We start from the raw sequence: 10014 nt of genomic DNA, 5'->3' as shown, positions 1-10014 counted from the left end.
CCCATCCTACCGCAAAACCCACTACTTTCTCTTCTGTTCCCACATCTTCTGAGACTACCACCAAAAGCACCACGGGAGTCACCACGACCACCAGCCCTCCACAAACAGGCCCAACCACAATCACAGCTGGAAGTACAACCAAGACTGTTCCGCCTACACCAGAAGGTACGACCACCATGTCATCCACAAGTGCAGGGACCACCTCACCTACCTCCAGTGCCAGCACCACCAAGACCTCACCCCCTCCAACCAATGGTATGACCACCATTTCTTTCACAAGTGCAGGGACCACCACACCTACCTCCAGTGTTAGCACCACCAAGACATCACCTCCTCCAACAAAAAGTACGAAAACCGTTGCATCCACGAGTGCCAGGACCACCGTACCTACCAGCACTGCCAGCACCACCAAGATCACTGCTCCTGTAGTAGTGAGCACGACCACCATTGTCACCACCACACCCTCAGTGTCCAGCTCCCCCACCAGTACAGTCACCACCTTGTCCTCAACTAGCGCCATTTCAGCAACTTCTCCCACTGAACAAACCCATCCTACCGCAAAACCCACTACTGTCCCCAAGTCTTCCACGACCACCACCAAAAGCACCACGGGAGTCACCACGACCACCAGCCCTCCGCCAACAGGCCCAACCACAATCACAGCTGGAAGTACTACAAGATCTGCTCCTCCTCCTACTAAAGGTATGACCACCATGTCATCCACAAGTGCAGGGACCACCATACCTACCTCCAGTGCCAGCACCGTCATGACCGCTCTCGTGCCAGAAAGCACAGCCACCACCATCCTCATGCCTACACAGACCTCTGCAGCTGCCAACAGCTCTGCCACTTCCAAGATTTCTCCCATTCTGATAGGACATCCAACCACCATTGCAACCACTCCTACCAACATTGCCAGCAGTAGCAAAACATCACCCTCTGGGACAGAATTCACTATCCCTATGTCTACTGGGTCACACCACCCAGCTCTTCAACTATACTCACTCCTGCAGCAATCTCCACTGTAGTAACACAGACTACACCATAGTCCCCTACTTCAAGTCGTTCTCATAGGTCATCATCAAAATCAGAAAGCTATTTTTGCTGTTAGTTTATTAGAATATCATTGCTACAATTTTCTTCTGTGACTTCTACTATTACATGTGCTTCTTTAAAAAAAAAAAAAATTATCAGCCGCTGTGCTTATCCTACGTCTTTTAGCAGATTCCATAGTTTCATATTTATTACCATAAAGATGACATTGGTGACTCTGATACATTAAAATATATTAATGCTAGAAGTCCTAATATTTGCAAAATCCCAAATGTTACTTGGTACAGAGCAGTAAGATTTGCACAATCTCTATTTACTACAGTAAGTGGGTCAAATACTCAAATGCAACCAAACATTGGTTTGGTTTGCCCAGATTCTGATCAGACTCCTATAATATGTAACAATTAGGAGAACCAAATGCTGTGCTTTGAACTAAACCGTTTTGTTTTCAACAGCTGATACTTCACAGCCAAGCCACGCTACAAGCACTTCTGCATTCTCCAGCTCTTCCCCCACCGCACCTTCCACAACAGAATCAAGGGGAACAACTCTGTGTTTTTGCCATGTGTTTGGTGATTTGTTTTCTCCCGGTAAGCTTGTTGCTTAATGGTTATAAGCATTCTCATAAGCAGTATGATCCCTTAATAATGTATTAAATTAAAGATAATCAATCAAAATCATCTTAAATAGAATAATAACTTTTACAGAGTAATATGCTTCATGTTTTCACAATATTTTGTGTTGTTTGGGTTTTTTTCTTAGTATTTTCATTGGTCTTTTAACTTTTCTTTCATTTTTTCTCTACAGGTGAAGTTGTATACAACAGAACAGATAAGGCTGGATGTAATTTTTATGCACTTTGCAGCAATGAATGTGAAATTGCTCCATTTCTGGGGCCATGTCCTACAACAACTCCTTTAACTTCGGTGTCCTCAGAGACTACAACACAAGCCTCCTCATCCACAGCAACATCCCTCACAACTTTACTAGAAAGAAACTGTACTGATGTCAGTCCTCCACGAAAGGTTATTCCCTTCATTATTTTAATATATTACCATCGCAAAAACAGCCCAACTTCTATCCTCTATCCTCAATTCAAATCAACTTGCACGTATTTCAATAACAAAGTTGGCCATGGAAGAATATCCTGATAGAACATAATTCAAACCTTGCACCATCAGGCTTTGAATGCATCTAGAGATAGTAAAGTCCACTAATACCATAGCAGAGACTTTTAAGAATATTCAAACATCATAAAAATAAGTGAACTAGCTATGAAAATGTTACAATGCCTTTTTTTTTTTCTTTTTTTTCTACACAGAAGACAGTTATTTTATTGTTCCCAGCTTGCTTGCTCTTAAGGTTGGAAATCATATAGCACCAAAACTTTAATCTGGAATCTTTACTAAGCATGAGAATCTAAGTCAAGTTGGCCAAGAATAACTAGAGTGAAAGGGCACATCAGAATAAATAATTTTTGTATTTTCAGCCTGGAGAGGAATGGACAAATGAGTGCCAGGAGTGTGTCTGTGATCCACACACTGCTACGACACAATGTCGGCTCTCATGCCAAATACAGGAAGCAGTTTGTGACGTAGGATTTATTGCCTTACCTGTAGTACCAGTAACAAACCTGTGCTGTCCTGAACTTAAATGCCGTAAGTACTAAAAATACCAATGTATGCACCAGGTTACACTGGGAAGTTACCTTTGTGCTTCTGTTAATATTTAAGCAGATCCTACATCCATCATGGTAACAGCAAAACCTTCTTTAAATTGTTCTCACTTATTGAATACACATCAATTTCTAGCTAAATATGCAATACGAGTTCAGCTAAAAACAAAACATTATTCTCAATATCTGCTCAGAGAACAGGATTGTTCAAGTACTTCAAGTTCATTAACATTAGTGTAACTACAGCTAAACAAAGATACATAAACATAACAATGAGCCAGCAGAAATCTTCAGAGTTCACTAGAAAAGCAGGTAATATGAAGCAACAAAGTAAATCATACTTAGAAACTGAATTGCTGATGTACAAAAAATAATAATTACTCTTATGGTATTGTAGACCATAAATAAAATCTATAATCCATTGGTCACGTATGTTTATTTATACACGTACTTTTTTAAATAAAAGAATCAAAAAGAAAACTAGCTACAAAGTGAGCCTGAAAGAGGAAAATCAAAGACCAAGGAACTACGAAGTCTGAAGTAATGCTGTGAAAGCCACAAATGGAATCTGGCATGTTATCAAACTATATTACTTCAGTAAAAAATACCACTTTTCCACTTGATCTCACAACCAAGTTCTATTCTGAGAGGTCATAAGGTATCAATATACAAAGGCATCTTTGAAGGCTACTGGTCTTTAAGTGTTCAAATAGAATACAACTCATTTAATTTGAAATGAACCAATATGGAAAGGGCAAGAAAAGGATTTTTTTGTGTTTAGCTCAAGTTTGGTGCCATTTCTACTCAACTCTTCTAGCCAATTAAAACATACATCCTTTAACATCCAGCTATACTGGTTTGTGCACATAGAGAGATTGAATTCAAATTTTCCATAATCTCTATGCTGTTAACAAATGTTGGTAACATCTTAACTTCTTATGTATTTTCACAGTTTGAGTTTGCTGATTTTTATTTTGGTTGTTTTTCAGAGCGACGTTCAAACACCTGTGAGATTAATGGTAAAATATATGAGGTGAGCATGGCATACTTACAGTGGCATTTTACTAGAAATTAAATGCACACCCTTTCTACCACAAAATCCCTTTAGAAAATTCTTTTCCTAATCCATGTCTATTTACAACCCTAACTTCTGTTCCTCAAGAAGCTTAAAACAAGAGTGCATCATTTTTAGCGATGTATTTTCTAAAAAAAGCTTTCCTCTATTTGTGGAATTCATTTTATTATTTTTTTTCCAAAGAAGCTGATGTATTGTTAAAGCTCAAATGTTGTTTGAAATAACCTTATGAACCTATAAAATAAGGCCAGATTTTTTGCTCAATTGCACTTCAGAAAACTTAATAGTATACAGCACATCTATCACCTTCACCTGTGTGTTATAGACACTTTATAAACAGATGTTATTTTTTCTTTCCCATTTTCCAGAATGGAACGTCTGTAATAGATTCGTGTAAGAATTGTACCTGCACTTCTGAGAAAAATCTACTCACTGGGTATAACATTGTGAAGTGTGAAGCACTTAAATGTGAAACATCTTGTCCACTGGTGAGTTGAGATTCAATGGGATGCCCTATCAACCTTCAAACAGTAGTATAGTAGTAAGACCAGAACCGTCCATCATCAACTCAACATACTTTCTCTTTCATCTCTTGCGAGTAGGGTCACCAATATAAGATTGAGGATGGAGATTGCTGTGGGAAGTGTATAGAAGTATCTTGCAGAATTCATCTAAATAACGAGACTGTTGTGCTCGAAGTAAGTAATCTTTTCCTTCTCTCACCAGCCAGTATATCCCTTCCCAGTCAGAATTTATTTAACATTGAATGTACTCTGAAAACAACACTAATACAAACTAAAAACGTAAGTCTCTGAAGACTTACTTGGAAATTCCTGAATACCTTCATAGAAGACGACTTTCCAGGCAGCCTATTCCAGTGCTCTGCCATTCTCACAGTAAGTTCTTCCTTGTCTTTGTATGGAACTTCCTGTGTGCCAGTTTGTGCCCATTGCCCCCTGTTCTATTGCTGCACACCCCTGGAAAGAATCTGGCCCCAAGATCTACGATATGAACTGCCAGGACAGCCATAGTTCACAAAATTAGGCTTCTCCCATTTGCCACATGAAAGAACTCAAATTCATCTAAAAATCTTTGAGGTGTGAGAACTTAAACATTTTTGAAGTAATCATACAGTATCTGATTACAATGGAAAAAAATATATTTTTTCTTCTCTTAAAATCTTAGGTTGGTGAGATTCTGCCACTTGATCTCTGCAGCCACTACAAATGTGAAATAATTGAAGATCAATATGTTGCAGTTCAAACAAAAAGAGTGTGTCCCGAGTACGGTCCACTGGAGTGTGATCCCGTAAGTTTTCATCACTTCAGCTTTTACTGAATGCAATGTAGAAGAACAAGGGGGCAAGAAAGTAAGGAAGAATGCAACAAATTATTTTCATTGAGGTTGCAGAAATGTTTCAAGGATGAAAATAATGTTGCTGTAACAGCAGTATCAAAGAGAAGCTTAGTATTTTTACATGAGCTTACAATGATTCAAGATTTCTGTGGCGATGAATCAGCCAGCAAGACTTCGTAGTTTCGTTCAGTGTTCATCACAGAGAAGCCTTCAGCTGAGCGTTAGCGATACCAACTTGTTAACATGCTTATTGTCATCCGTGTTATAATACATATCCTTTATTTCTGCAAAGGATGAAGCAGAGACTACTCCTGATGGCTGCTGCAAGATATGTAAACGTAAGTAATAACAAGCAAGTGCTTTCCTCTTACAGGTAATTATATTGAACTTCTATCTGTATTTGAGTGGAAGGAAAGATTCTTCGCTGACCTAGCTTTCACTTTTCAGTAACCTTTTCTATACCATTGCTTCAAAAGGAAAAAGTGAATTTCCTGGACAGTGAATACCAAAATCAAACCCTCAACACTCAATCCTCAGCTTATATCTTCCAAACGCACTGTACAGCCAAGATCAAAAAATCACTTGAAATCTCCAGCTGCAGTATACGCTAGCATGTACTGTTGCCTACTGTACATAGTCGCAGTAGTGAGACATCATGCACTTCAAAATTGTTTTAGTGTTCAGTTCTGAACTAGAGATTTGAAGCATGTTTATCTTTTTTTCCTGTTCTTTTGAAGCTACTAACTGCAAAGCTTACAGCACAAAAACTGTAATCCAACACGAAGACTGTGAATCTTCTGAAGCTGTTGAGTTGACATATTGTGAAGGGACTTGTCCTGGCTCCTCCATGTAAGTTGAGAATCTCTTCAGCTTTGTTTCTATTGAATTTATATTAATCGGTCATAGAACAACAGCAAAAGTAATGTGTGTATGAGTATCACGAATAGAATCAGACTCAGATGAAGCAAGAAGAGTTTCACTCTTCTTATATTAAAATCATATTCACACAATGCTCCTATTTGTTGATGTTTAATGGCTTCTTTTTCTGGTGGAATGCAGGTATTCTCTTAAAGCAAACCAGATGCAACATGACTGTACTTGCTGCCAAGAGCTCAGCAGCCAAAGAAGAGATGTGATCCTGAATTGCCAAAATGGAACAAGCATAAATTATAGCTATGTCTATGTGGATCAATGCCAGTGTATAAATGCATGCAACCCACAAACCCTTGAAGCAGATGATTACCAATTTAAAATCAGCCAAAGACAGACATGATCATTGCAAAAACAAAAATAGGCCCTAGGAAAGCTGGAACCGTATCTTCCTCAAGATAACCTGTGCTGCTTCTTCAACTGATATTTGTTTGTTATTACCTTTTCTTTTTTCTTACTTATAAAAGCCAAAGAACCCTTAAGTATAATATTTTATTTAAGTGATACAGTTTTCAAGGTAAAAAAGAAGTAACCATGTAAAGTATCTTTCTGTACATTATGCAAATACATCAATGTGTACCAGCACAATCACAAAACCAACATTTTGGTAAAAGTTTTAATGGCTCCAAAAACAAAACCAGAAACATTGTAGCTACATTGCACTTAACTCTTATGACTAGAGAAAGTTTTATTGTATAACATTTTTATGGATATAATGCTCTTAAAAGACATCACTCGGTGACAGGGAAGAGATTGTTTCCCTGTTCATCTTGTCTCTTATGTGATCAATAAAACTTTCAGCATTTTTCAGTTTCGGTGACTGATACTGTTTTCACTATCGAAATAAGAAGTTCAATGACAAAAGGTGGTTTTTTCCTTAAAAAAAAGAAAACCAAGTTGGAGGGTTAACTGGCAGTGAAATCCAGAAGACAAGCGTAAAACAAGATAGAAAACTTTATTCAGTGTTGCTTTACATCCAAGACTGAAACAAAAGAAAGCAGACCTTCTTAAGTTGAGGAAAATTGCCTATATATAAATGAAAGATCCAATCAGTTAAAGAATGCTTACGGTAAAGTCATTTAATTAAGTAAATCCAAGCAACTCTCCTGCCCGTAATTTGTAACAGTATTTGCAAATAAGTTCAGGATATGGGTTCTGAACTATTGCCCTTGTCTCCTACATTATCTAGAAGTTTCTGAATGAATTTACACTAAAGAGAAATTCAGTTCCATTTTCCCACAGCAGTTCATTGTATTTACCTGAACTGCTCAGAGCAGTTATAAAATAAAACCTGAAATCTGACATGAAGGCTTAGCTGAAAAACTAAGGAGTCATTGATAATTACACATTTTATATGTGCTTAGAAACAAATCCCTGAATGGTATCAGTAGAACCCTCTCTGTTGCCCTCCACAGACATGACCTGATATCATACTGGTATTAACCAGTAAGGAGCTTCATGTTTTACTGTTGAATTCCACATCACAGCTACAGTTTGGCAGGCCTGCCGTAGGTCTGCAGGTAGGATTGCTAGCTAGGACAGTGGTGCACACAGCACTTCCTGCACCATCTCTGATCCATTGATTCACATTCTTACCATGGGGAACAAAGGCTGAATCCAGACAGGCTGTGCACCATCAGTTCCATACATTCACCACTCTGACCTGAACACCAGGTACTGCTACAAGGAGACAGCCTGTCAGTCCTGAAGAGTGCCCAGTGTGTGAAGCATTCAGCCAGCTTCAGTGCAACTTCCACATTTCTGGCTTCCACAGCATTTAGCACTTTAGGCACAGCACCGCAGAACAGAGAGAGTTTTGATCTAGCACTGTTTGGGCAAGCAATCAGCACTCCCAGCTGCATGAGGGCTCACTATATAAGAGGCACTCACATTCACCAGCTGTTTTAGGCCTAGCATCACAATGCTGAGATAGCAATATTAATCTGAGCTGAGCAAACTGATGCCTGCAGAGCTGATAGGTCACAGCCCAGGCTGAAAAAAAACCAGCAACACTAACAAAATCTAAAATGCTTTCAACATTGCCTTTGAATTTGTACTGAAGCCAGTGAGATGTGTGCACTTCCTCCTTCCTCCCCAATCCCTGGACTCCTGAGCATTTAGTGCTACGCTCACTAACTACAAACTGTCCTTAACTTTTCCTGGGCTGGATCTCCTGAACTAATTTAATATGTGCCATATTAACACATTAGTAGTACATTCCAGTTCAAGCCTTAAGCTGCCCTCTACCGATCGTTTTCTTCTCTAAAGAAGACTGACATAGTCTGCTGTAGACATGGAGCTTTGCAAAGCATCACCACCCACCAGAGGGAAGTTTCTCCTTATCTGATATTGCTACATCCTGCAATTTTTTTCAGATTTGCTTGGGATTATGGGAAGAATTGAGAAATTTATCGTTCTTTATGCACCAAAATAAACTGGAGCCATTGCTTCTCAGTTTACAGTGCAATTATTTTCATCCAATCTTTTTAAACTATTTCTAGTCTCCTAGGCTATTCCCAGTCTTCTATCTGAGTATTGTTGATAGTTTGCATTTTGGAAAGGCCAGAGCAAGCATACATGATTAGTTCAAATTGGAAAGCAAAAATCCTTGGAAACTCACCCATTCTAGTTCAGTGACACTGAAGTGTTCTCACAGGTACAAACACTGCATATGTATTACAGACACTCATTGACAACTTACGTGCTCTGTGTGCTTCAGTTCCACAAATGCACTGACTTTTACAGAACGTAATCTTTGTTTTTGTGCAGTTCTGATGTGAGATCAGACAACAGAAACCGCGAATTATTTCACTGGTGGGACACACTGCTCACTGAGCTGTAAGATTTTCAAGAGTTTGCCTGGAAGTCTTTTTGTTAAGACATCAATAAATGACACTAACTGCATAGTTTCACCATATTGTCATCTAACATTCCCTAACAGACAAGTCCATTGTAGTTGGTTGCCAAGACAGTCAGTTTTCTGTTTCCTAATCTAGCTAAGTTCTTTTCTATGGTAATTTTTAGTGAAATAGCTGATTGTAGTAAATATAGGATGAAAAATCTCCACTTTCAAATTAATTCAACACCTTGTGAAAATCACAAGAACGAGCTCAAGATTGGCATTATTTACTGCTTTGTGTTTTAAGTATATTCATCTGTAGTTCTGTAATGATATCTTGCTACTAAGATAGTATGCTTAGTCATTTCCAAATACATTAAGTCGTGCATGCATTTTATCATTTCAAGCTCTGAGTTTCATGTAGTATATAATAACTACACATTTTAACAAAAATGGTTACTTCCTGAATATCAAACAAATGGATGTCTTCATGTTTTCCTATATAGTTACTTATGTTTTATTTAGACGTTCCCTAGATTTGCAGTAGCAGTACAGCATTTGTCCCATTAAGTCTCCATATGTGTCTCCTGAACTCTACTTACTTGAAGTGCAAGTCCCCTGGATTTGCTTCTGTTCAGGGCTTCAGAGAAAAAAGATACAATAATTGATTTCCCTTTAAAAACAAAGACATACACCAAACATCCCTTCCCTCACCACATTTCACTGCCATTTTCCCCTCTTTCCTCTTCTTTTGAAGCAGATTCTCAAAGCAGTGATTTAAGGAAATACTTCATTGCTTTTTAACTTACGAGTTCCATCCACCTGCCTTGCTTATTGATAATTGGTAGCACATCCATGTTCATAGTATAATACCACTGTGTGTAAGGAGTTTGCTGCATTCCTTCTAGTCCCCTACTTGTCTCCCAATGACACACAGAGTTCCTGCATTGTTAATTTTACCTCTACACAGAACACAAGTGCTGATTCTATTCTCAAAGAGGGAGCTCAAGTTCACAGAATCACAGAATTGTAGGGGTTGGAAGGGACCTCTAGAGATCATCGAGACCAACCCCCCTCGCAAACGAC

General features: G+C 38.6%; 1 protein-coding gene across 1 annotated transcript in view; it reads left to right on the top strand.

Annotated features, from left to right (window-relative positions):
• The window catches only part of MUC5B (mucin 5B, oligomeric mucus/gel-forming), a 30499-nt gene extending 23523 nt beyond the window's left edge, over nt 1–6976 (top strand). Inside the window, exons 24-34 of the mRNA XM_031553460.1 lie at nt 166–702; nt 1509–1643; nt 1861–2078; nt 2543–2711; nt 3718–3761; nt 4172–4291; nt 4406–4501; nt 4989–5111; nt 5452–5497; nt 5897–6008; nt 6219–6976. Coding sequence (XP_031409320.1) covers nt 166–702; nt 1509–1643; nt 1861–2078; nt 2543–2711; nt 3718–3761; nt 4172–4291; nt 4406–4501; nt 4989–5111; nt 5452–5497; nt 5897–6008; nt 6219–6432 — 1814 coding nt within the window. The 3' untranslated portion in view covers nt 6433–6976. The remainder of the gene's footprint in view (nt 1–165; nt 703–1508; nt 1644–1860; nt 2079–2542; nt 2712–3717; nt 3762–4171; nt 4292–4405; nt 4502–4988; nt 5112–5451; nt 5498–5896; nt 6009–6218) is intronic.
• The last annotated feature ends 3038 nt before the right edge of the window (nt 6977–10014 follow it).

The sequence above is a fragment of the Meleagris gallopavo genome, chromosome 5 (assembly GCF_000146605.3).
Source record: "Meleagris gallopavo isolate NT-WF06-2002-E0010 breed Aviagen turkey brand Nicholas breeding stock chromosome 5, Turkey_5.1, whole genome shotgun sequence".
Taxonomy (NCBI): Eukaryota; Metazoa; Chordata; class Aves; order Galliformes; family Phasianidae; genus Meleagris; species Meleagris gallopavo.
This window is presented reverse-complemented; position numbering and strand designations above follow the sequence as displayed.